We start from the raw sequence: 27,451 nt of genomic DNA on the forward strand, positions 1-27,451 counted from the left end.
GGTAGCTTGATTCGACTTTATTCATCTTTAATCCGCAACCAGACAATCTCTGTTTATTTATCTCACTCTTGCAGGTTCTTTTTCATTGCTGTTTTCTCTATTTATAACTTTTTTCACCGTTGTTGCTTTTTTATTTATTTTTTCTCTTGCTCTGATCAAAGTCTGTTAAGGAAACATAAATGCCTCTGTGACTTGAGCTGGTGGGGGCTATTCTCTCTACTGTCCTAGAACGGGCTGTTTTAAATTCTGGATATTAAAGGTTGTTTTTAAACATATTTTAAAGCAGCTAAAAAATCCTGTTTTAAATCCTGGCTAGTCATGGTTGTTTTTAGACATATTTTTAAAGCAGCTAAAGATTCCTTAGGCAAATTATGGAAATGGTCAGCATTACCTTCTGTTACCAAAATTTGTTAAATTTTAATTCAGCTGATCACAAGGTGATCGATAAACCCTACTAATCCCCTCAACAATCACCGAATGGCAAAAGGTGCTTCAGCGTACAGCACAGACCAAATACCAAGAATTAACCCCTTCCATGCTCATGACGAGCTCAGCTCGTCATGAGGCACACTGGAGCTGTGCTAATGACGAGCGACCTTGTCATGAACAATGGGATTATCAATCAATCAGCACAGGAGGGGAAAAGTCATAGCAGCCAAGGTGTTAAAGAAAGATATCCAAGGGTCAAGGATCATGCTACATAAAGGGAAAATTCTCCTGAGTTTTTGTCTGGCCTACATCACGCACAGTATGATTACCATCAACAGCTGAGAAAAAGAAGTGCAATGGTGTTTGAATTCAATACAGCAGACACTGAAGCATAATGTTGTATGGTGCTCCATACCAGACAACAATGCATGCAGTTAGCATGGTCTTGGGGCAGAAATCACCAGGATCTAGGAAAGAAGGAGAAAGGAGAAGAAAGTTGAGGGGCAAAGGGGATGGCAACCATGGCTGTGTCTGCGCCTCTGAGAGCAGACAACCAGGAAGCAAATTATGGAGAAGCAGTAGCGAAGAGAGTGACTGCTGTAGGCCTTTCCTTGCTGACAGTTTTAAAGAAGTGCTGGGAAATGGTTTTGACTAACCGAAATAAACAAATTTACAGTGAAGTGAAGTTCATGATCTGGCTCTTGCCTTCTTCAGTGAGTTACAGTTGGTCTTTCTCTTACATCAGCTGTATCGACCCTGCCCATACTCACCAAACCGCAATCCTCGAGGATGCATGACGCACTGCGCCCTGGCTGGATGCCTAGGACCTGGCCAGACGGATACAGACAGCTAGGGGTTGAAGCCATATGGGTATAGAAGGGCTCTCTTAGCATTTTTATTTATTTATTTATGTATTTATTTATTTTTCTTTTCATTGTTTGCACAGGTTTTAAAAACACACTAATACACTGAACACTGCATCCATTCATACTTTAGTTTAGGTTGGGCATATATATAGTTATTTTTTAACTTAGGTAAGGTGCTGATTTGCAGGGGGCTGCAGAAGAGAAATCAGCATGTTCCTGCCTCTCTACTCTCAGTTTCCTTAAGTATATGCGTGCTAAAAACAAAATGGTACAATGAGTAAACAAGCATTGTCAAAGGCTTCTTCTCGTGAAAGCAGGTGCCGACGTGATAGCCTTGCCAATGTTTGTTTACGTTGGTGCCATTTGAACATAGCCATTTCCATGTTGGAATGATAAAAGTCAAAATGGTATCCAACACGTCAGTGCATGCATTGTGATGCGTACGCGAGCTTGCTTTTTCTTGCATGTGCATGCATGTAGGCACATGGCAGCCATCTTAGAATGATAAAAATTATTACTATTTGCACACATGTGCGTGAGGGCTAAGCTACACATGTACATCGGGAGGTGCTTTGTTGCAGCCATTTTTAATTTAAAAAGAAATGTGCAGAGGAACATATCAAAATTAAAGTGAGAAACCTGGCAGCATTGAGAAGCAGCTGGGCATGCAAAATAAAAAAAGAAAACAAATGGGAGCAATATAGGGACTGTAAGGGTGCTGGGAAACACTGGGGTGCAACAGATAAGCGAGATGAGAGTGGGAATAACACCTCTCTCAGAGCTATGGGGGCCACCTCATTAAAAAATGTAAAATGTAAACACCATACAGTGAATAAACAACTATGGGGCATATTCACAAGGAGCTATCGCCAAATTAATGGCACTTTATCACAGCCAAAGTCATGATGAATTTACCCCCACATTCACAAGCTGGTGCTAACAGCCCACAGCACCAGTTTTCACGCAATAGCAGCAGGGCCGAACTGGCTACCGGGCAGTTTGGAATGCTGCTGAGCTGGGGGCTAACTCCGTTGATGGGGACCTGCGTGTACTAAACGAAATTTGTTTTGTTTTCATTATTTCGAAGTACATGCAGGTCTCCATGTACGAAATCAGCCCCCACTGCAGTAAAACCTTCCAGCAGCTCAGCAGCATTCCAAACTGCCCGGTAGCCAGTCCGGCACGGAATAGCAGCAGCAAAAAACATCGCCACAGAGGGCCCCCGCAACTATCGCTAATGAGATGCAGAGTAAGAGTTCCCATGCCAAAATCTGTGACAACACGACACCTCAACATTCACAATGAGCAGCCAGATCGGCGATAAGAACACAAAACACGCGATAGGGTGTGTTAGCAGCAGGAAATTAACACCTGCTCTGACCTGGTGTAAATTCGGACCACAGTCTGCCCTACAAAAGGGAGCACAGCCCAGAGCCACACATGAAGAACAAAAGATGCCCCGAGCAACTGAACATGCAGCACGGACACCCAAGAGGGCCACAACATCCACCGACACCACACCCAGGCCCACAATACCCCCCTGGGCCCACCCCCAACCCCGGACTAAGAAACTGCACACCAACACCACGAATCCCAAAATAAATATTTTGCCTGATGTCGCACAAGCAGGAAAATCAACATATATGCGTGACCAGAAAATGGAGAATCGGTCATACAGCAATGCAAACACCAACACAAAACACCATACAAACAAAAGCCAAAACAACTATTCAGATGAGTCCTAGTGGATCTTCACTGGACAATCCGTAGGACACAGCCTGGAAGACTAAATCCAACAGAGGAAGGTGTGCCATGCGCCCAATATAGGAAAGAGAGGGAGAGTGTGAGGGAGAGAGACGGAGTGAGATTGCACATGCAGCGCAAGGTCTTGCAGGGCACCTGGCACCACATGCAAACATGTGTGTGTGTATCACCATCCGTACACCTTGAGCCCAAGGCCGTGTCCCAATCTCAGCGCCAAAGCCACATCACATTCCAAAAGCGCAAGTAGTCGTCAGAGAAACATCAGGGATGATTGATTGATTGATTGATTGATTGATTGATTTTGAAACTTATATAGCGCGGTCTGTCACCCCACGGGATGAAAGCTCCATTGTTTCAATGCAAAAGGCCGGAGGACTCCTGCACCTCTGACCTTGCTCCAGAACGCGCCTGGAACACCCTACGAGATATGCCATGGCAGATGGGGATGACTCCCACACCACGCATTGCGCAAATGAACTATCCGACTTATACACTACCCACACACAGAAGCCCCTGACTGAGGTACCCCCGCATGGGATGCCCTTGACACTCACGGTAACAGCAACCCATTCAGCCCAACGTTGCACACACATTCTGGACTATGACTTTTGTCTGGGCCACCTATTGGAACATGAACAGGAGTGTAACCGAGACAGACGTGCATGGGATGCCTTGACATACTGCGTATATATTGGCAGCTGTGCATGGGAGATAGCACAATTCCCCGTGTGCAGTGACCACATCGAGGTGCTCCCCTATTGGGCTGTGTTGCTGATTGGTGAAACGGCGTGGGCTGATCACACCTGCCCGGACCAGTTAATGGATTGGCTCACCCTGATGTTCCTTGAACACGATGATGTACTATTGGAACACATTGCACATGAAGCTGCGGCGGCATTCATGGACAAGTAACTACATTCCTGAAGCCACATTCGTTTGTGACCCATCATGGGGATTGCTCACATATCCCTCCACAACAGTGGACACGTCTGCCATCGTCCGGACTCTGGATGCATATGTGTGGAACAAAGCATGTGTACACACACCTGTGCAAGGTGATGCAGGTCCATGGTCGGAGCAACACAGCATTGTGTGGCAACGTTGCCAATTCGGACACACTTGTGAGGGAGAGCACACACATGGCAATGTAGCACAAAATGGAACCTGTCGGACCCTTTCACCTGATCACTGTCAGCAGAGCAGAGATACGGCACACTCTGGCAGAGTACTATGCAGATCCCATGGGCAGTGAGTTGTGCCCCCTCACACGAGGCAGTGGGCAGACGCCAAACAACACATGACTCATCCAGCAAGGCAAGGTCGGCTGGGAACATTGCCATCCGTGATGATTGTTGTCCGTGTTTACACCAACATTTTCTTAACCTCGACATGTACCCATGCTGCGTGTAAGTGTCTGAAGCATGTCCCTGCCTGTTGTGGCCGTTGCCTCGTCCGTACTGGCACGCACATGCCAATAAAGTCTATGCCACCCCACTGGTGTCTGACTGTGAGGTGTGTTGATTTCATGGTCCACTCCTGTGCCACAATGAGTATTGTCCATACAAAGGGAGGAACTGACTGATGCATGTGCAATGGGGTGCGTCCCTTTTGCAAGCTCAACCTCTGTGAGCCAGACGTGGTTTTAGGATAGGTGCTGGCTGACATGTGCACTTATGTGACTTCAGCAATGTGAGTATGGTGTCCAACCTCTGACCATGTGGAGCAATGTCATATTTCATTACAGTATGTGTCCACACACATGTGTGCAAGTAGGTATGCTTCGTGAAGTTCTGTTGACACATGTGATGTAGGACACCACTCCCGGGTTGCTACCGATTTGGTCACACAGCCCTATTCAACATATGGACGTGTGCCTACTTGGGGGGGTCATGAGATTGTTGCTGATATGCATTGGGGACACAGCTAGTACTCACCTTCCCAGTCATCCAATTTGCCATGTGTCTCGGCGATACACATGCGCATAGATGTCAGTTACCAGGGTGTACCTTCAGGTGCAATCATTGTCCTTACATCCAGCCATACTTCCATATGTGCGTGAACATAGTAATGACACCTCTGTGTGATTTGGAATGTTTTATTCACATTCAGGTGATTGACGGAGTTGGAGCTGTACATGGCCATCCAAGTCCACATAACATAGAAGCCCAGAGATGTTCCCACCAGAGTCCTTTGGGGATTGAGAAGTGATTAGGAAGTGGGAGAGTGTAGTCCGCAGCTAGTGTGCCGTGGTGAGCCTCTGCAATATCACTTCTGCAATCCATTGCAGCTAACCTCTGAAACCTGAGATGAACAGGCAACTCCCTAGGAACCGAGTTAAGAGCTGTTGAGGACTAGGCTCCATTCAAGAATGCCTTAAAGAGCATTTGCTTAAATAAGCCTCTGATTGTTAAGTCCCTGCACTCAGGGCCAAACTGGGAACACAAACCGGCCCTGGCAATTGAGTTGACTGGGCACGGCTGGGGGTGCGCGTGGACAACACTGCTGCTGCTTTTGTTCAGTGGCGGCTCTTCGAGGGAGTGCTGTGGGGCAGTGGGACAGGGTGGGGGAGGGGCAGGGTGGGGGGTAGCAAACACCGGCATACGGGCGAACTGAGTTAAGTAAATAAATGAACAAATAAAATTAACTACATTGCGGGCGCTGCAATGCCAAATGCTCAGGCAGCACGCGCAATGTAATCGTTTTTTAATTTTTTTATTTACTCAACTCCGTTGGCCGTATGCCGGATTTTACTAGCCCACACCCTGCCCCTACCCCTCCCTGCCCCACCGCCCCGCAGCACTCCCTCGAGGAGCCGCCACTGCTTTTGTTACAGGGGGCTGATAAAACCGGTAACAAAAACGGCCCTCCAGGAGTCCAAAACCGGCCCCACCCTAGTGGCCCACAGGGGAAATACCCAGTGCCTACTATGGCCAGTCTGGCCCTGCCTTCACTCCACCACTCCTGTTACATTTTGTGCATTTGTAAAGTGCATTGTCGCCCGCGAGGGTGTCCTCTTCTGGCCTTTGTCCCTGAAGTTTATGTTGTTTAACTAAAGACATAGAGTAGGCGTGCTGCTGCATCACAGCACCCTATGCGTTGTTAAATAAAACATGTTGAGAATAACCACTTACAAGCAATGATTGTCAACGCTAGAAAGTCTGGGTTTAATGGGCTAAATACATGCAAATACAGGCATACACAAATGTGGTTAGCATGATGTGCGAGCACAGATGCTACTTAGCACATTAAAGCCAAAACTGAGAAAAAAATAGCAAAAAAGGAATATTTTCGTAATATCACACAATGATATCGACAGTGTGAAGAACCAGTGCACTTTTAGATTTAAAATAGTCCCTCATGCACTCCTTTGGAAGCACTTACTAAATAAGATGGAACGATACACTAAAGAGCTGTGGCCTGTGGTGAAGAGATATGGTGGTCTGGGAAAAGCCACCGCGATGTAAATTTTAAAGAATTGGTCTTGCAGGCAGATACACTATGAAGCAAGACCTAAAAATGTGCTTGTACATTGTATGAGCTACAAATACCATGTATACGGAGTTTTATGAGCCGTTAATCTTTGATAAGCAGCACTGGTATAAAACCTTTTTGTTATGTGTAGAAAAATGTCACAACAAGCTACAAAGTCATGAAATAGCACCACAGACGCAAAGCTGGTTAATTCTGATTTGTGGCTCTGTCTTGCACTCTTAAGTACAATTGACCCAGGCTGTAGTGATTCAATCTGTCATTGCAGCAAAAACATGTACGCACCATCCCATAAATTACTAGGAATAAAATCGTGGCGACTTAAGTGATTTTAGTAAAAACAGTGGGTCTCCAGGGAGTCTTTCTAAACTGCAAATACCACGTGCCCTTTATGGCAGTAGCATAAAAGTCTTCCCTTGGAAGGATAGGCCTATAAAAAGATTCATTAAAACCTACATTCCATAGCAGGAAGTTACACGAGTCATATTTTTTCTCACAGAGTGAAAGCTCATTTTTATGATTCATGGTAACGGGATCATATGCTTTTTTTTTTTTAGGTCTTAAATGTACTAAAACAATATTTAGACAGGCGGTGGCGAAGATCCACTGATGAGTCACTTGGTGTCTCGGCTTCAGAGCTGCCATCGAGTAATGGCTCATCCAGAGACCGGTGTGGGTGGAAGGTAAGTAGGCTGCATTATTGTTTTCTGATCTTGTTTTTCAGCTCTCCACTATTCGAATACTGATCAGAAATCAGCTTCAGTGGAAAACGCAACACTGTGGGCCTCATTTACAACAAAGTAACGCAGAGTGATACCACAAGCCATTTGGCTGCGCCACGGTGCGTTACTTTGGAAGCAAAGGGATGCGTCATATCTACAAGGATATGACGGATCCCTGTGCTTTCCCGTGCTCTGGCGCACAATTGGCTGCCATGCGCCGAGGCCGGCACCCTTGCACCATGGCAAGAGTGCCTGTGTTGCGGGAATGATTGTTTTTGTGCAGGAAGTGACACCTTCCTGCACAAAAACAATCACAAGAGGTGTTTTCCTCTTTCTATGTGTGCTGCAGCAAAGAGGAAAAAACAAAGAGAAATGAAAATGTTCTCCTCTTTGCACCTCCCAACGCATCTCCTGGGAAGGAGTAGCATTTTGTTGCATTTCCACGTTTATGATTTCTTGTAAATCTTGAAATGCAATAGAATCCATGGTTGTTGCATGGTCACACATACAGCATGCCCCTATCACGCAAGGTGTTGCATGATAAGGGGCCGTATTTACAAGGCCACAAAGAAACCATGCAGGGTGGCTTTACGTGGCCTTGTAAATATGGGGCAGACCACTGCGCTACTGGTGAGTGAAAAAAGTAATGACCTGGTGGCGCAAGCGGCTTGTAAATTAGGCCCAATATATTTAGCACATTTAATGCACATAATAATTGTAAAAATTGTTGCTTGTTTGGTCCAATTTCATGTGTTGTAAAAAAATATAATAGCATTATTTCAATCATAGACGTGAAAGTCAGAAACACCCTTTGTGAAAACAAAGAAAAAATTATTATATTATATGGGGCTAGGGTGACCTGCTGGGGTTAATGGAGGTCCCTGCTCAGACGTGAGTCCCGTGCTCTCCACACCACTGGAGTCAAGCTATCCTGGCTGATGACGGCTGATAGCCAGAAACCGGTCCTAGGATGCTTGATTACGGTCCTGGGAAGAAATGGCTTGGCAGTTCGGGCTGGACTGTTCCCATGAGGCACAGGGTCAAGGCTGATTTGCATATGGCCATGTTTGAACTGGGGTGGTGTGGAGTGCAAAAAAACAATGGATTTAGGCCCAGATCTCTGTACTGGGGTGAATATATGACATTGTTCTGCATTCTGTCCATCAACTGTTGTTTTTGCATTTGTCACCCCGAGTGGGACGGGTATGCTCAGACGTGAGTCCCGTGCTCTCTACACCACTGGAGTCAAGCTATCCTGGCTGATGGCGGCTGATAGCCAGAAACCTGTCCTAGGATGCTTGATTCCGGTCCAGGGAAGACAAGGCTTGGCAGTTCGGGCTGGACTGTTCCCTTGAGGCACAGGGTCAAGGCTGATTTGCAAACGGCCATGTATGAACTGGGGTGGTGTGGAGTGCAAAAAAACGATGGATTTAGGCCCAGATCTCTGTACTGGGGTGAATGTACGACATTGTTCTGCATTCTGTCCATCAACTGTTGTTTTTGCATTTGTCACCCCGAGTGGGACGGGTATTCTCAGACGTGAGTCCCGTGCTCTCCACACCACTGGAGTCAAGCTATCCTGGCTGATGACAGCTGATAGCCAGAAACCGGTCATAGGATGCTTGATTCCGGTCCAGGGAAGACATTGCTTGGCAGTTCGGGCTGGGCCGTTCCCATGAGGCACTGGGTCAAGGCTGATTTGCATATGGCCATGTCTGAACTGGGGTGGTGTGGAGTGCAAAAAAACAATGGATTTAGGCCCAGATCCCTGTACTGGGGTGAATGTATGACATTGTTCTGTATTCTGTCCATTAACTGTTGTTTTTGCATTTGTCACCCCGAGTGGGATGGGTATTCTCAGACGTGAGTCCCGTGCTCTCCACACCACTGGAGTCAAGCTATCCTGGCTTATGATGACGGCTGATAGCCAGAAACCGGTCCTAGGATGCTTGATTCCGGTCCAGGGAAGATATGGCTTGGCAGTTTGGGCTAGACTGTTCCCATGAGGCACAGGGTCAAGGCTGATTTGCATGTGGCCATGGCTGAACTGGGGTGGTGTGGAGTGCAAAAAAACGATGGATGTAGGCCCAGATCTCTGTACTGGGGTGAATGTATGACGTTGTTCTGCATTCTGCCCATCAACTGTTGTTTTTGTAAAAAATATAATAGCATTATTTCAATCATGGACGTGAAATTCAGTACCAACCTTTGTGAAAACAAAAAAAATGATTATATTATATGGGGCTAGGGTGACCTGCTAGGGCCCTGCTGTAGTGGTATCACGATTAGGGAGTGATGGAATAGGTGATTTATTGGGTCAGTAGTGTGAGTAAATGACACCTTTTTAGCAAACAAACTAGTGCCAAACTGACTGCAGGAATTTCAGTTAGCTTCTTTAGGCAGTTGCAGTGTTTAAAATGGCATCCATTGCTTTAAAAAAAAGTACAGGGGCCAAAATGTTAAATTAATGCTGAATTTGATATAAAAATAAAATAAGTGCAGGGCTTTAGGACCCTGCTGCCAACGCAACTTGCATTTCCTGCTAGGTCAGGGGAAACTGAATTTACACCTGCAAAATGTGGGTAATGTGGAGATTTCAGGTTATGCTTGTTATCGAAATTCCTGAAATTATGTGCTATATGTGGCAACCTTTTACAACACGCAGGCCAAAATGGCCTGAACGCGAATGGCCAGAACCTGAGCGTCTGTTGCTCACATCAGTTGTATTTTCGTAGCTATATTTTTTACAGCAAGATACACCACCCTGTCAAAAAGGTACAAGAAGACACATTCCACACTAAAATATAGCACAACATGACGGATTTGCATTTCATATCATTTTCCTGAAACTTTTTATGTGTATAAATGCAAATTAACCAAACTTTCCACACCTCTAGTGAATACCAAGGCTGCCTAGTCCTGATTGCACATCAAATCTCTTTCTTTTGCAACCCTACATTTCCTGTTTCTTTCTTTCACCTCTACTTTTTTACAATGTCTCTTTTTTCCTGTCTTTCTCATCTTCCTCTTCCTGTTCCTTCCTCCTTTTTTGGTTGTTCTCACTCTTCCTCTAATAAAAGTCTAAGCATGAAAAATAAGCCCCTGACATAAAAATGATAGATGTGCTGACAACCACCAAATCCGTCACAAAGTGAGCACTGAACATGACTGAAGTCTACCTGTGTTTTTCAACATCTGGGCTATCCAACTCGAGTCACAACACTGAAACAATTCTCTTCCCTCATAATTTCTAAGAAAGGAATTTATTAAAGCCATCAAAAACTGTAATAATCCACTACCAGACAAAGGCTGCCCCCTTTTCGCACTTTTGCAGGTTCCTGCTTGTTCCGTTTGTGATGATTTTCCATCTTTCTCTTCCTCCTTCTTCTCCTGTTTTTGCTTTTCTCTTCTTCGTTCAATGTCTGATGAGGAAAAATAAGTGTTGGTAGGCCCATTGGGCCATGACCGGCTCAATTTAAATACTGGCGACAAGCAACCATATATCACTGTCCAAGGTGGTAAAATAGCCCTGCTCCAGCTCTTCGTCTACTTGTGTCACCAATCAACCTACAACAGTGGCAGAGACATACAGCTAGATTCATCATTGTCCAGTTTTGCGAGTCCTTAATAGCGATTATTAAGGAATCGCTATTAAGGACTTGCAAAACGGGATTCATGTAGAAATTGCAATTTTAATTGCGATTTCTACAGCTTCCTTATTTGCGATTAGCAAATTGCTAATGGCAAATAAGGAATGACTCCCCATTCATTCCTATGGGCCCAAAGGCCCATAGGAATGAATGGGGAGTCATTCCTTATTTGCCATTAGTAATTTGCTAATCGCAAATAAGGATGCGATTTCAAGGGTGCCAGGGGTGTCCAAAGGACACCCTGTAGCACCCCTGAAATGTAAATGTAGCCTGATGTTGCGCACACAAAGGACATGTGTGTGTGTAACATACCACTTAGAAAAATGCACTAACGTGCATTTTTCTAAGTTCTCGCTATTTACCACGAAGTCTGACTTTGTGGTAAATAGCGCACAGAAATAGAGAATTCGCAAATAAAAACTGGTTAATGAATTGCATTTAAGGAATCTCAAACAGAGATTCCTTAAATGCAATTCCTCGCAAATATGCGATTTCGCAATTAGCGATTTTTGCATTTGGGATGATGAATCCCAAATGCAAAAATTGCGCTCGCAAAGGGCCAGATTCTCAGAATCTGGCCCTTTGCGAGCCGGATTTCCTTTCATGAATCTAGCTGTGAGTCTTAACTTAGAGCTTACAGTGCTCACTTCATGTGATATGGCCCTGAGTATCCAAAGTTGGTGAAGGAGCACCAGATTAATGTCAAATTTTCAGGATATCTACTTAAAAAAGACATCCATACACATTATATGAATAATCAATACAGTTCACAGCTTTATTGATGTCATGTTCTCTTAATACGCAGTCTGGGGTGGTAATCTAGATGACTTGACACTTTCCAGATCAGTTGCTATACCTGCAGCAAAAGTAAAACAAATGATGTTGGACTAAATGAAAGTCAAGTAGGAGTAACTAAACATTAGCATTATCATAGGGGAGACTGCTAACCATCAGTAGATCTATATGCCAAGTTAACAAAAACTCACTGTGTAATCACAAATAACAAGGACAACATCTCACTTAGCAAGGACATGAGAAGCTTCAGCAAAGGCTTCAATTTGGAACACCAAGCAAAGGCTGTATTTGCTCTTGCCCAGTAATCTAAGGTTTGGCAGTGCAAACCTTACAACACCTTACTCAGTAATCCAAAATAACTGTTGTGTGTCCACAAAGGTAATGCTAACTAAATGTTGATGCAAGAGTAATAGAAATAATGGATCAGGATCCTATATATCAATAATGTATGCATGTATGTATTTGTATTAACATACAGAGTGGATTGTTTTAGGGCAATATTGTCTGATGTTTTCTGATTTAGATTGTGTTAGTGTTATTTTAGGGCAGCGCTGAGTATTGGATCTCATTTGCAGGAGGGCTCTGGTGGATGTGAAATACAGTGAGCTACTTGTTGGGAAGTGCTGTGCTTAGGTCTGTAGCTGATTTTGTGAATTGAACTTAAGGATTAGGAGTCTGTTTGGCTATAAGACTGGTTGCAGAATATTTTCTAAATAATATGATATTCTTTTACAATATTCATCAATGCAGGGCTCAATATTTTTATTCTGATGTTTTGTGAATGTTAAATGAAGGTTTTCCTTGATGCAACAATAGTGCTTAATTTGAGCCTGTGTTTGAGGTCACACAAAATACTTGAGAACTGAAATCTATGTTCAAACTTGTCCTTTCACATCTGGAAAGCAGCTGAGTAGGGTCATCAAAAGATATTTGAGAGGTCGTCTCACCCATAGCATATCATGGCATGCTTCATCATTGGCAACCTCTCACACTGGGGGTAGGTACAATGCCAACCCAGTGGACTCAACTGAAATTCGTAGAACTAGGAGTTCCTATACATCTATTTCGTGACAAATACAATGTTCCAATCATAAGAATGAAAAATACCTAGGGGTATACCCTAAGAACTTCCTTTATTAGTGCTTACTCCTGGTATTGATTAAAAACAAAAGGTATTGCCACTGGATGAAATACAATGATCCATCTGACCATAGAAAATCAACAAACTACCAACATGTTTTGACCTATATTTATGCCAAACAATTGTCAAAGGTTTTCATCAGGGTATTAGAACTCCCTAGCTAGGCTGTGCATTCATTCCATACAAAGATAAGGAATATTTTCCATAGCAGTTAGACATCAGAATTGGATGTAAATCTGTTGGATTAAATTAACAAATTGAAGGCGTATTAGTTGTCAGTATCAGTACAGTCAGCCATGCTGGACAATGAATTTCATAGATTATATTATGACTAGTATGTTAGGTATGTCATGATCAAGAGAATAGCCCCACTCAAAGGGAACACGCCTATTAAAATTAAAATAATCTTGTCAAGATAAAATCATCGCCACTTTGTGGATACTGCTAACAATACAAAAATTACCAAATGTACCCAGATAGGGGTGTCTAACATTTCAGGCATCTGTCATGCAAATTAGCCACTGTAGACTAAGTGCTAGTCTTTTCAGATACCGGTGATCCCTATTAAGTATGGGAAACTGCACTTATCTGAGTCATACTAAACTACAGGCTTCATGGTTCAGTGTGGGGGAACTCTTCCTCTATAGTCACACACAAAATAATGTGTGTAAATAATACAAAATAATTGGTATAAAAAGGGAATAAACAGTCCATGGTCGCTGGTTAGCGCATTTTAGTACAATACCCCGTTCATTAGAAACATTAAATGCCGTCATCTGTAGTTGCACTAAACATATCATCCTTCAGGTGGTGCATACCTAGAGGTATTAGCTAACCAAAAAAATTACATCTGCCACAAGAATAACGCAGACTCCTCTCTGTCCGTTTTCAACAAGCAAATTTGATGGAACTAAATGCAGAAGGCATGAGCAGCAGTACTTAATTTGAGGCGGTGGATTCTAGTGCTCAGCAGCGACACTGATTTGTCAACACCGGTGCTTGTGACAGTCTGCCACAAGTAATCACTGCCTGTCTAATTTAGAGATGAGCACAAAAACAGTTAATTATTAATTCAATATCAATAAAAGTGCAATCACCTGGTGCCCAAGCCATTCTGATAGCTTTGGCGGCTTGGAATAGTTGGTTAGTAGTCGTATTCAGTGCTTAATTTGAGCCTGTGGTTTCCAGTGCTTGGCACTGACTTAATTGTCAACACTGGTGCTTTATGCAGTCTGCTACATGGTGATGCTGTTTAGCTAAGTTGAGGATGGGCCCAAAAATAGTAGTTTGTTAATTAAATATACAGTAAAAATGACTGATACATGCTCTCAAGCCATTCTTATAGGTTTGGGGGCCTGGAATAGTCTGAATTGTCACACTTATAGGAGTGTGATGGTTCTGAGTTGTGTTGGTAGTGTCATTGGCAAAACTAGTTTGGGCAATGGGTGGTGTAGGCTGCAGTGCCCTCCCAAAGGGGCTGGGGCACTTTTTTTTTTTTACAACTAAAGTACTGCTATTGTTTCTATCCATATAGCCATGTCTGACCTGGGGTGGTGTGGAGTGCAAAAAAACGATAGATTTAGGCCCAGATCTCTGTACTGGGGTGAATGTATGACATTGTTCTGCATTCTGTCCATCAATTGTTGTTTTTCCAATTGTTTCTATCCTTGGCAGCAGTGGAAGGGGCAATGTGTGATGCAATTTGCAGTGGCCTCCTGACAAGAGCAGTGGAACTTATGTTTAAATGAAGCACCGATTAACAGTCGCCCTACTTACTTCCTTTGATGTCCTCACCGAGGAAACGACTTAATGGACAGTGCTTTAAATGGGCCGGTACTGTCCGGTACTGGGTACCAGAACTTTTTTATTTTGAGAAGAAGAGTACCTGCACTTCTCAAGAGTTACGTAATACTTTTTATTGGAGAGTACACTTCTCAGACACAAGCAGGTACTTTGGTAAAGGGTACCAGTACTTCTATTTTTCCATACAAGCACTGTTAATGGAGACTGGATGGATCAACATTGCAACAGTAAAATATTGATTTACCTTCTGTCCGGTCTGGAAATCGCCCGCTCCTGCCCAGAGTTCCATAATTAACCGTCTCAGACGAAATACTGAGTTTGGTGTTGGGGTCTCGCTTGGGCTTTGGCGGGGGCTGTTTGCGGGAGCAGCCGCTGCTGTCGTCATCAGCACCGCCAACGGAATGGAGAGACTGCGATCTGACGGAAAAGCCGCTGGAGCACGGGTGTGGCAGTCGATCTTGAGGTGCGGGCATTGTCATAAATCCCATGCGGAAATGCTTGCCCACGTAGCTGCCATCGTGCCCTGTTGGCCCGTCTCCACCTAGGCTGTTGAGAGAAGATAACACAAACCATAAATGCATTGATAGTCACGGGTTAATTTTTTTCTCAATAAAATTGCAACATATTAAAATATTTAGTCAGCCTGTCACTGTGTCGATTTTTTTTTTTATTAAATACACATTTTCTTGAAAAAATCTTACACTCTCTTCCTGTTTATAAATAATATTGGAGGATTTGAGAATATTTTGTTAAAAAGCAATGAACGTCGCAAAACTAGTATGTCTTGTGCTACTATAGTAAAAGCATGTACTTTTCGGATTTTGTCTCATATTTAAGTTGCTCTTAACATCTCTTGGTGAGCAATTATTTCCTGAACATGTGCTGGCTCTTTGGTTGTTCTGAAATGTCAAATGAGAACTGAATCTATGAAGTAAAAACTAAAACAAGAAAAGGACTCGGTTGTGATTGTGAAGCAAACCATAAGGAATTCTTGAGCCCCTACAAACACGTTACTCAAAGTGTTTATAAGTTGTTGCATTTTCATCCACTCAGGAAAATCAGTGGAAGGGACAGCATTTGTGATAGAAAGGGCAATGCTTCTGCTGGCTAAGGGTATTTCCTCTCATTTAAACACATTTTCCTATTTCTGATTACCTGAACATTTGATTTTTTACATTTTTGCTCAATTTGGGAGCTGATTACTTGTGCCTGTTATCAGTAATTGCAGTAGGAATATGATTTGAATATATTTCATTACAAAAAGCACACAAATGTTTATTATTAAACTGAAAAGTAACAGTGCCACTTCATGTGACCTCTGTGAGGTCAAAGGAAGACAACGGGTTCATGATTTCACTTTTGCCGCCCTTTTGCTTTTAATGACGTGGTGCCAATTTTCGAAGGGATGTGAGGGCGGTACTAATATATTATTTGTGTACTTCCTCAATTTAAATTTCCCAGTGTCACATAAATGCCATGTGTTCTGAGGCTGCTAGATACATCGCTTCTCCTGCGTGCAGCAGAACTGTTGCATTGCCTCCCCATGGTCTCAGGAAATGACGCATCTCTTTGTTTCTCGACGCGTCCCATCTCTGTGGCTGTTTGGCCTCGTGAATTTTGACACATCTACAGGTACGTTGTGAGAAATCATGCATCCATAGTTTTCTATGGACCCAGTTGCTTGAAACCTTTGAAAAGTCATATTCTTATTACATGTCTGTTGGATTTTTGTAGTTTCGGTCTTGTTGAGTTTAGATAATGATACTTTATTTTTCTAAACTGGTGTGGTGTCCTTTGTGGTGTTATCACTGTATTACTGTGTGTTTTGAGTACAAATACTTTACACATAGCCTTTGGAATGTCTGTCTGCTCATGCCAAGCTACCCAGGGGGTGAGTAGGGATGTATGACATTACAACGCAGGCTATCACAACGCCTGCCTTTACAACGCGGTTTTTACATCGCAATCCATTACAACGCATAGCGCTTTGGGGTGCTGGATAGTGAAAAGTTTAATTTACTATTCCAACACCAGTCCCCGTGGACACTAGGGAAGGTGTTGAATAGTAAATTAAACTTATTCCCTATCCTATAGTGCCCCCCAGCGCAATGCGTTGTAATGGTTTGCGTTGTAATGACCGCGTTGTAATGGTAGTGCGTTGTAAAAGTTTTGTTGTAAAGGTTGTTCACCGTGAGTAGGGGTTATCTAAACTGTCTTTCCCTTACTCTTACTAGAAGCAAGGGTCCCTATTTGGACAAAGGTATCTACCTCTGCCAACTAGTGACCCCCATTTCTAACAGTGATCAAACATATCTGCAGTGAAATGATAAGGTGTGTGTGAATCTTATTTTCATGTATCTGCCAGATACTTGAACTATCATTAAAATACCATGCTAGATGACCTGTACACATTCAAAGTCTTCCTCTTAACTATTATTTATGTTATGTGCTCCACTGTGATTCAGAGCCTATTAGTAGACTACAGTTTGTTCAGTGTAAAGGCATGCCCACCAGAGTGTCTGGATTAAATATAGAATGAGTAGTGTCTACTGCTATGTAACATGAGACCCACTGGTCATAAGTAGAGACTTTCTATGGCAAAAACCTCAGTGGCATGTTACCAGAGTATGATATACAAAATATCTGACAGAAATACTGTGCCTTGACTTGAAAATACTGTTTACAAAAAATATCCTCCTGTTGGAGTTACTAACAGAAGATCGACATTTAGTGTGATGATATTTTTGTAAACGACATTTAGGAACAATATTTATTAACAGAAAATATTTTTGCAAATGAATTTCTGACATCCAACTATCCCAATGCCATAATCGGCTCTAGTTACCTGAGGGATCTTTCTACTGGACAGATATCTCCAGTGGCCTCCCAGCATTTTACTCTTTGAATTGGCTGGACAGGGCACATTCCTCTTGCTACCAAAGAGCTTTTTCACTCCCAAACTGCACATCACACACTCACATTCAGCAAGAGTTTGGACTAGCTTCCCAGCATTGGATACTCAAAGCAAAGTTTCTGGCTTACAGCCTCAAAGTGAACAGGCCAAGAGTCATACATTGAAGAGTACCATTTGTAAAGTGATAAGTCATCTGACAACAAACTGCCACATATATCTAAATCACTGGAGGCAAATGACATATGGTCAAGTGGCCTGGCAGAGCCCTTAGCAGCCAAATTGCTAATTAAATAAGCAATGCTAATGTCATCGGAAGATGAAGTACGAACAGTGAAGAAATTGGCACATGGAGGCAAGGTCTGCACACTGTACAAGTTAGAATCCCTTCCATCCTATCTCTCATTGCTTCTTGGCCTGAGTATGAAATGTCAAATAATTGGCCTGCAATTTGGACTAATCCCTTTGAAATCATACTGGTATGGTCGCAAAGACTTGGATGACTCTGATAGGCAATGTCGCCTCTGTTCTAAGGGAGAGGAGCCAGGTTCTTTGCATCTGTTGCAACTTGGTCCCATTAAGGAAGTTTTGCTCCTGCCGGAATGGCGGATTTATGTCAGGACCTGCTGAGGCCCCGTAAAAGCCTGCTTGAGAGGAGGGTCAGCCCAGCTAGCCGTTCATATTGTGAAATTTATGAACTCTGTAGACATGCTGCTTGGGTCATCCCAGACCTCCCTATCTCCTTTTGTGCTGAATCACTCATGTCTAAAATGATCATCTTGCCAGGGCTGGGCCAACTTGTTTTTCAGTCTGGTGCTCACTTTTGACTATGAAGAACGGTTTAAGGGGCATAATGGGGAGCTTCCTAGATGGTGGGGAAATGGTTGCCTACCACACAAAATTTTACTGCACAAGGTTGCAGTAAAAAATAAAAAATAAAAAAACACACTAATGCATTTGTTTTACCATGATGTTTTTTCAAAACCAATCTTTCTGTTTGTGCCACGCATTTCCTCCTATTATTTGTGAAGGAGACAGGAATGACCACCTAAAAAAGGGTCCAGATCTCAGGCAGCTACAATGCCACTTATAAACTTTACAATTAGACACCTGAATTGGAAGCAAAACAAATAGTGCTATTTAAAGTTAGTATAAAAATGAAATAGTACTTGTTTAGGTTTATGGGATGTTTGGCACAAAACAAATGCAGGTTTAAAGTTTTTTACCTGCTATTCTAAACATTTTCACTCCACTTCTAGGACTGGTTTGTTTTTGGCCTCCTGCTCCTTGGCCACTATAGAAGTATCCCATTATGTTAGTGGCCTACAGACCACTCAGCTGTAGTATTGAGCTGTTCAGTTCCATCGCAGGGTGCTTGGCCAAGATGGGTTATGAATATGACCATGCTCTTAGAAATGAGTGCATGAACCAGGTGAATCTGAAGATCCAAATTTCTTCCCATCAAATGATGGTTCAGCAGACCCATCAGTAGTCTGGGAGGCATTTAAAAATGTACTATTAGGAGGGGACCTAATCTCTCAGGCAGCGTTCAGAGTTTACAAGGATAGGGAAATATTTTCTTCTTTGCAATCAGATGCCGACCACACTTATCAAGCTGCACTATCGGATAGATCCAATAGCTTTCTGCCAGACAGATGGCAGGAGGCAAAGAAAAGAGTCAGAGATTTTTATCTCCAAAAAGAGTTGATAATTAATCAGACCTTCCACTGTCAGTTGTACGAAGGAGGAGAGTACTTAGGACAGTTTTTAGCAAGGCAGACTAGAGAGAACAAAAACCTCAACCTTATCCAGCAGGTTAAATATCCAAGCACAGGTCAGCTTATAGATAGGGTTGAGGAGATCTGGTGAATATTTTACCAATATTACAATACTCTTTACTGGGGGCATAGGATAGGAAAAGCAGCGGTGACCACAGAACAGGAATTGGAGGATTTTCTGGCAGGTTTGGACCTCCTGTGTCTGACACTGGAGGGCTCCACAATATTAATTAATCTAATTACAGAGAGAGTTTAGGGAGGTAATACGATAGATGGCATATGGTAAGGCACCGGGAAGATCGTTCAGGCTCAGAATTCTATAAAGCTTTTTCAACTAGCCTTCTAAGACCTCTTACTGTTCTTGTTTAACTATCTTCTGGTAGGTAGGAGGATACCTAGCTACTTTCTTAAAGAAGTTCTGATCAATATCCACAAAAAGGAAAAACGGCAACTGACCAAAGATCGTACCTAAGGTAGTAACAATCAATTACTTTATTAAATATCGGCTAAAAGATATATGCAAAGGTTCTAGCTAACCAGTTTGGGTTGGTGTCTCCTGCACTGGTCCCTCCAGACCAAACAGGATTCATTAGAGGTCGTACCCTGGTCACCAATATAGCCTTATAGCCCGCCGTAGCGGGCTATACCGGCTATTAAAGGCCCACTGAATCGTTAAAGGCCCGAGCCGAAGGCGAGGGACTTTAACGAAACAGCGGAACTTTAATAGCCGTATAGCCCGCTACGAAGGGCTATAAGACTATTAGAACATTCTGCCACTAGAGGGCAGAATGTTCTAACAAATTAAACAAAGGGTTCTCGAAGCTCGAGGGGATATAAATCCCCTGGAACTTCGAGAAGCCTTTGTAGAACATTGGAATGTTGCTCTGCGGGCCTTTACCGGCCCGTAGAAGCAGGGAGCACTCCATTGTCTGCAATGGAGCTCCCAACATTCCAATGCTCTAATACTCTGTATATGACTGATTTTATCGACCTGGTTCCAATTAACTCTGTTCCGGCAGTTATTGTCCTACTAGATGCAGAGAAGGCATTCAACCTCGTGAGTTGGAAGTGCCTCTTTTACATCTTGGGTAAATTTAGATTTCCATTCCAACTTACAAGCTCGATCCAGGCCTTATACCAGGGAGCAAGGGCTCAATTGATTATTAACGACAAACAGGAAGGGGAAATGGTGATGCAGTAGGGGACTAGACAGGGTTGCCCTCTCTCTCCATTGTTATTTGCCCTGTTTATCGAGCCCCTGGCCCAAGCTCTGCATCATAATAGTCTGATTTCAATACATATTTCAGAGAACCCAGTAACAAAGCTGTATGCGGCTGATGTGACGCTGTATTTAATACCCACAGCTGACAATATAAATAGGGCGCTACATATTATCAAAAGTACAGGTATAGGAGGTTATAGGATTAAGGAATCCAAGACAGAATGCCTACTCTTTAATGCCTCCTAGAAAGGCTCTATTATTTGGCATCCTTGGCAATACAGGTATGCCGTCTGTCAGTGGAGTCTTCTAACTTTCACAATTCAGTCCTTTTCAAAATGTTGAAAGTTTTGAATTTCCCCTGTTCTTTCCAGTTGTGTGAAATCCCCAAACATCTAAAAAAAAGTTAAATGTAAGGTGACATCCCAATTGATGTTATGTAGGAAGAAGATTCTTTCAATCCAAGGAATATATACCCAATATTAATGAAAGAGGGGGGAAGCAGCTATTTGGTACCAGGCTCTAACCCCAGACCCTGTGTGGTTAATAGAAGTAGCATGAAGCATATGGATGCAGCATGCAGGAATCAATATTAGGGATCAACATTGGGCGATGTACTTCAGTTTGAGTTTCACCTTGCGCAGGGGGCACAACATTTCAGCGTATGGCTTTTTCCAACAGGTGGATGCTTGATTTAATGCCATGTGCTCTGAACAAGATGCTTCCCTCAATTGCTGAGAGGTGCCCAAGATGCAATTCTGAGGGAGATTATATGCCCATGTTTTGATCCTGCAGCGCCCTTAAAATGTTTGGCTGCGTGCATTTAATGTGGTAACCTTGACCATTCAAGAAAATATTTATCCCACACCACATGTCGGGCGGATTGCCCCCGCCAGGGGCCACCGCCAGCCAGGCGGGGGCAATCCGCCCAACATCCGCATTTGTTTTCCCCCCGCCATATTAGTATGGCGGGGGGGACCTCGGTGGACGGAAAGACCGTCCGCTGCTTTTCCGTCCCGGTCGCCTTGCGGCCGGGGCGGAAAAGGAATAATATGGTGGCGGTGTCTTTCAGACACTGCCAGCCATATTATGATGGGCAATTGTGGATGCCTTTCCGTGGCGGCATTGCAGAGAAACCCTGCAGGGGCCCATTGAGGGCCCCCAGGGACTCCGGACGGGTGGGGGGTGCACATGGGGGTACCTATGGTACCCCCCAGCAGTTCCATGCACAGCATGGCAGTCACCACGCGGTGCCTGCCATGCTGTGCATGGAAGAGCACAGCATGCTTTCCTGCCATTGTGGCTAAGTGCACCGCCCGCCACAATGGTAGGAATGCGGGATGCGCCCGCCACTGTGGCGGGCGCATCCTAATGCTGCCGATGGGACCCCCAAGCCATCCTAATGAGGCCCCAAGATTGGTCTTTTGAGTCTGGCAGAGTGCAGTGCTCTTAAAACCTAAAATCCAAGAATATATAATTTTTTAAGGCATCATTGATTGTGCATTCATTAATTACTACTCACTGGAAGTCCTCTGCAGGGCCCAGTTCGAGCAATGGGAGACAAAAATGAGGAACGTCAGCCAATGAGAAGCCTGGTACTATGCTAGAATGAATAGGTATAGTTTTGATAACGGAAACTGGAAAGGCTGGGAAGCAACATATAGGAGAATTAAAGGCAGATAGTGGTACAAGAGGGAAAAGGGCAGGCTCCCCCATTATGATTATGGAAGGACTAGCTAGACTGAGGGCTTCTATCAGAAGTAAGCAGCGTCACTTTAGTGGTTTGGGATAGGGGCAGGGTGATGCAGGAGGTGGGAGAGGGCCTGGATTTTAGGGGGGAGAATTTTTCTCTTCCTCTGTTGAAGACATGGTGGTGATGGGCTATGATTTTAGGGGGCTGAGGAGAGCCAGTGTGGTAGGTGGGGCAGAAGATTCTATAGAAGATTTAACCAAGAAGGGGAGTTATTTTTTTGATGAATTTGATATGTGTTCCCTCCGATCTTATTTTATTTATTTTGTATTGTGGATTGTTATTGTTGCTGAGTATCACCTTCTACAATAAAAAAATTATTTAAAAAAATTAATAAAATGCACACTTTGAACCATCATTGACACTGAAAAAATATAAACTATTTTTGTTGTATTTGAACAATATACACATGCTTGTGCAGTCACTCACAGCAAAAGAAGTCAAAGTGGGCTTCCCTGCTGGCCCAAGGTGTATGCTGTGGTGTGTGGAGCAAAATGCGAATGACAATTTAACAGACAAATAGATGATGCGTACTGAACAAAAGCCACTCAACGTGTATTATATATATATATATATATGTGTTTTTAAAACATCAGTCTGACGAGACAGTTAAAACTGCCAAAATGTGAGACTGAATATGTAGTCCTGTTAGAATCCTGCTTATTGTCTCTTCATGCAGCAACCTTTATGGCCCCGTATTAGAAGATGAATTAATAGCAGTGCCAGGGATATCAAATGGTAAGCCAGGTGCAGCCTCTCCTACATCTAGCTACCACAAGTTGATGTCTATGGAAAGTATACAGGCCTTAATTGTCAATCATTTATTAACACCATAGTTTGCTGAGGCAAGCAAAAAATAATTTACATCCATAAGTGATCCTCCTGATTCACATAGTCAGTGGAATTTAACAATGCAAGTTGCTGACAGGTAGATTTATTAGGGAACCATGCAAGATCCAGATGATGGTGAGGACGTAACCACTGGAAATATGGCAACACTGTAGTTGTAACTCTGCTGGTATTCACTAGTCCTATGAGTTTTTCCTCCCCATTTAGGTCCTCTTCTAGACTTTGGAGGCAGGAGGCAGTAGACAGCCTTGTCATGGTATCACCACTTGCCATTAGAATGACAATTACAAGGCGGTGGGAGAGGTGCATATTGCATCAACTAGATAATGCTTTTCCCAGCATCACCACTGCCAGCTGGTCACCAAACTCCCACTGTGTCAGGATTGGGTAATGACATTATTCACCCACTTTTGTCATGGCCCATCGGTGCAGAAGGAAGGTAGTGAAATTGAAATTGAGCATGCTTTGAGATGGTGATTTCCTCACTCTTTGTCTCAGAAAAACCCTCTGGAATATGCAGGCCTGCTGAGTATGCATGCCAACCTCAGTGAACTTCCTGAGGAAAGGTGAGTAGATGGCAATTAAGGGATTTTCTTTTTTTCAAGTACAAATTTTTATGATATGTTTTGGAATTAATTTGAGGTCCATATAATATAGCATACACAATGAATCCAATTTATTACAAATTTATAAAACTCTTTAACAAACGTAAAAAATTATTTTCATTTAGTGATAAAAAACAATTGTCGTGCATCATCTACTGAACTTGCATTAGAAGGTACACAGTGACTTTTTCAACTTGCTAACTTATATGACTACCTAATGAGAATTTCCTTCTCCCCATCTAATTACCCAAAGTGAGAAAGGAATTGGGGAGCAAGAAGACTGCATTAAGACATTGCAGTAATATAATATTACTGCACCATAGAAAAATATGTCTTTTTCTGCTCTGAGCTATCTTAAATACAGACAATTTGACTGGTAGGCTATAGCGGGTATCTGGTGAGTTGTAATTTAGACCTTGGTGACAGACAGTTGAATCTTGGGCAAAGCACGGAAGGGATTTCAAGGAAAATCCAGCTATTTCATTAGGTCTATATAAGCTGAGTTGTGGCTTTGATCAGGACGGCCTGGTGTCGCAGTGGAAGTCTGGCCCAACTTAATTGAGCTTAATTGAGTTTATAATAATGGCCAGAAAGCTCCTTTCAGGCAGAATAAGCTCAACCAGATCTGGTAGAAAGACATGGTCGAATCTGCTATGAAACAAATCTTCTCATGTAAATGTTCCTCAAAGAATTGCACCTATTGCATCATACCTTTTGAAAACCGAGGAACCTTCTGGGGCCATTCTAATGTCAAAACAATCTCAGTAGATCCTACCTGATCATTCACTTCTGCAAGCCCCACAAGCTATGCAGATTTTTGCCTGCTCAAACACTAAAGACGCATCACTTGCTGCTGATCGTGGGACTACGACCATCACTATGGAAGGAATGAAATGAAATATGAAATACCAGCATTTGTAAAGCTCACAACTACCTCCGAAGAGGTGTCCCGCTGCTGAGGGCTGTCGGGTAGATGAAGCGAGCTATTGCCCAGAGTCACATGGTGCTGGGCTAACCTGCCGCCAGGGATCGAACCATGAACCCCGGGGTCCGGGTCAGGCACCTTGGCCGCTGCACCACACTCCAAGATTTTACACTCCCAGACATTGATGTTGTCATAAGGTTGTATTTGATCGAAGTCAAGCACAGTAGATGGAATTCCTCCAACCCAACAAAAAGCATCTATAAAATCATTTTGTAGCACTCCCAGCATGCAATCTGTTGGGGCGATATCAGATTTCTCATACCCCTGTAATTGAGTTTTATTTCCTAAATAATCCTTCCAACAACTTTCCTCAATATTCAGAATATTTCCACCTTCTGGAAAGAGTTCTATCCTACGTTTCTTGAAAAATCAACAAATAAGGTGTACCATATATTATATGTGCTGTCTGTAATTGTGCTAAAGTTGGCTGTGGAAAGTAGCCCTTGAGCAGGATGTATGCACCAAAATTTCAATACAAGTTTAGAGATTTCGGATCACAAGTAGTTCAACCCTATTGCTTAAAGAATGTAAAAGAGTACAAGTTCAAGCCAAAGGGAACCAAGATATTCTCTTTAAAAAATTGATTTGCTGAACCTATGGTAGTCCCTGTAAAAGATGACCTGACCTAGAAATTGCTGTTTACCCTATTTTTCAGTGAAAGGGGAAACAAAGCAAAATAAAAAAAAGCACCTACATTGGAAAGCAACAGTAAAAATCTGACAAGAATGCATTCACAAAAATGACAAAGGATAACTAAGAAACATGCAAGGAGATTGCGCTGCCCCCAGCAATGGACTCAGAAGTTGTCCAGGCAGGTGCGGATGAATGTGATTCAGATTTGCCCCTCCAATTATTAATCTCAATTGTTCCGTCAGTGGAGAAGAGCAAACAGGAAGTATCTCCCCCATCGAAGACAAGCCAATTGAGCTCTGCAAGTTCAGCAAATTCTTTGCTTTCCTTTAGTACCCTTAATCCCCAAACCAAGATGTTCACTAATGTTCTAAGAACTGAAATCTCTGGTTGCCTGAGTTGAAAATTACTAGTACTTCAGTTGTTCCATTCATACTAGATTTTAATGTTTTGTTTAATAGTCAACTATTGCCAGTGAATAGGTCATTTCTTTTGAATTTTATTTCTGATATTGAAGCTTTGAAGATGGTAGACAGTAGTGATATACAGCTAGTTCAAATATTCGATTCAGCCCAGGTACAACAATAAGAGTTACATTTACTTCAAAAATAGTTGTCCTTTTAATTTTACAAAATTACAATTATTTTCGTAGTCAGGCATTGATGTTGTACAGTATTCCTAAGAGAAAAGGATTTCAAATGGTTTTCAGTTTAATCGAAAAAGATTTTCCAAATATAGCTCCATGGGGCCAGGAAGGAAAGATGGTAGTGGGGCAAGGAGCAAGGCGATCTTCTATATTTGATCGGATTACGGACAGGAAGGTGCCAAGCGATGATGACGCCAGTCACTTAGACTGGTTAGCATTACCCTTAATAAAAATCATGGACTGGGGTCCCACCTAAATTATAGTAGTTGAGTGGTTTCCTGAAACATGGCTGGCTTTTCTCATAAAAGGAATGAATTGGATCCGCTTGTTCGTCTCAATGATGATATAATTAGTATCCCGGAAACATGTTCTATTAATAACTATTAAGTGTGAAGCCATCAATCATTCACCTCTAAGAGGGATCATGAGAGTGGGATGGATTTCAATTTTATTGTATAATAACATTACCTGGTCCTACAGCTTTTACTGCCCTACCTAAAATGTAATACAATATATAAAGATAAGGAGAAAAGTTGATAAAGAGTTGGATTATCTCTCCTTCCTCTTAGTAATTACATATATTCCCCCTGGTTTAGCCTCTTAACATTCAGGCTGCTGAATCAGAAAATTGAAATAAATTTAGTTTTGGTAGGTGATCTGAATGCAAAAGTGTCCTGCCATGCATTAAGAGTTTTTGCAGATTTTGAAAGGGAGGATGCTCCTAATATTCTCCCTGCGATATTGCCAGATAAAATAAAAACTGAATCACTAGGTAGTATACTCTTGGAGCAATTAAGAAAGCTACATTTCAAATTGGGAATGGGAGATTAGACAATGATATCCAAAAAAATGTTTATACACGTAGAGGGATTTCAATTACAGCAAGTGAATCCCCAGGATTTGGCATTCATCTGGGGCTCTACATGCCCTAAAAGGAATAAACCTGAAGGGATTACCAGCAAGGTTTGGGACCCCAGATAAAATCCCTGATTACCCAGCCCCAAATGCCTCTTCAAAGTGCCATCAAGTCTGCCAGGGGAAGCAGGAATATTATTCTGGTAGTGCTTTCACTATTTTACAAGTGTTTGTTTATTCACTACCATCCTTTAGTTGAGACCTGTTCCTCCATGTAATCAATGGTATTTATTTCTGTCATGCATGTCCATGGGATGGTGGGGGTGATGGAGTTTAAGGCCATGCACACTTAAAACAACTACAGAGCATGGTTGAGTAGAAGGATAAATAGGGAGTGAAAAGTCCCAATATTTGTAGAGGCTGCTAGGTAAGGGGCTTCTGATGAAGAAACATTGTTTTTCTGTGGGGATACAATAGAAAAGAGTACAATATGAGTTGAAAGAAGAAAACCGTGTGCACTGCAGTTGGTATTTGAAAAAACCACTTCGGACAAAAAGCTGTATC

The 27,451-nt window shown here is 42.8% G+C and overlaps 1 protein-coding gene across 1 annotated transcript in view; it reads right to left on the reverse strand.

Annotated features, from left to right (window-relative positions):
* Positions 1 to 27,451, reverse strand: part of NYAP2 (neuronal tyrosine-phosphorylated phosphoinositide-3-kinase adaptor 2) — a 672,454-nt gene that overhangs the window by 418,449 nt on the left and 226,554 nt on the right. The window contains exon 2 of the mRNA XM_078668043.1: positions 14,904 to 15,205. Coding sequence (XP_078524169.1) covers positions 14,904 to 15,205 — 302 coding nt within the window. The remainder of the gene's footprint in view (positions 1 to 14,903; positions 15,206 to 27,451) is intronic.

This window comes from Lissotriton helveticus, chromosome 11 (genome assembly GCF_964261635.1).
Source record: "Lissotriton helveticus chromosome 11, aLisHel1.1, whole genome shotgun sequence".
Classification (NCBI taxonomy): Eukaryota; Metazoa; Chordata; class Amphibia; order Caudata; family Salamandridae; genus Lissotriton; species Lissotriton helveticus.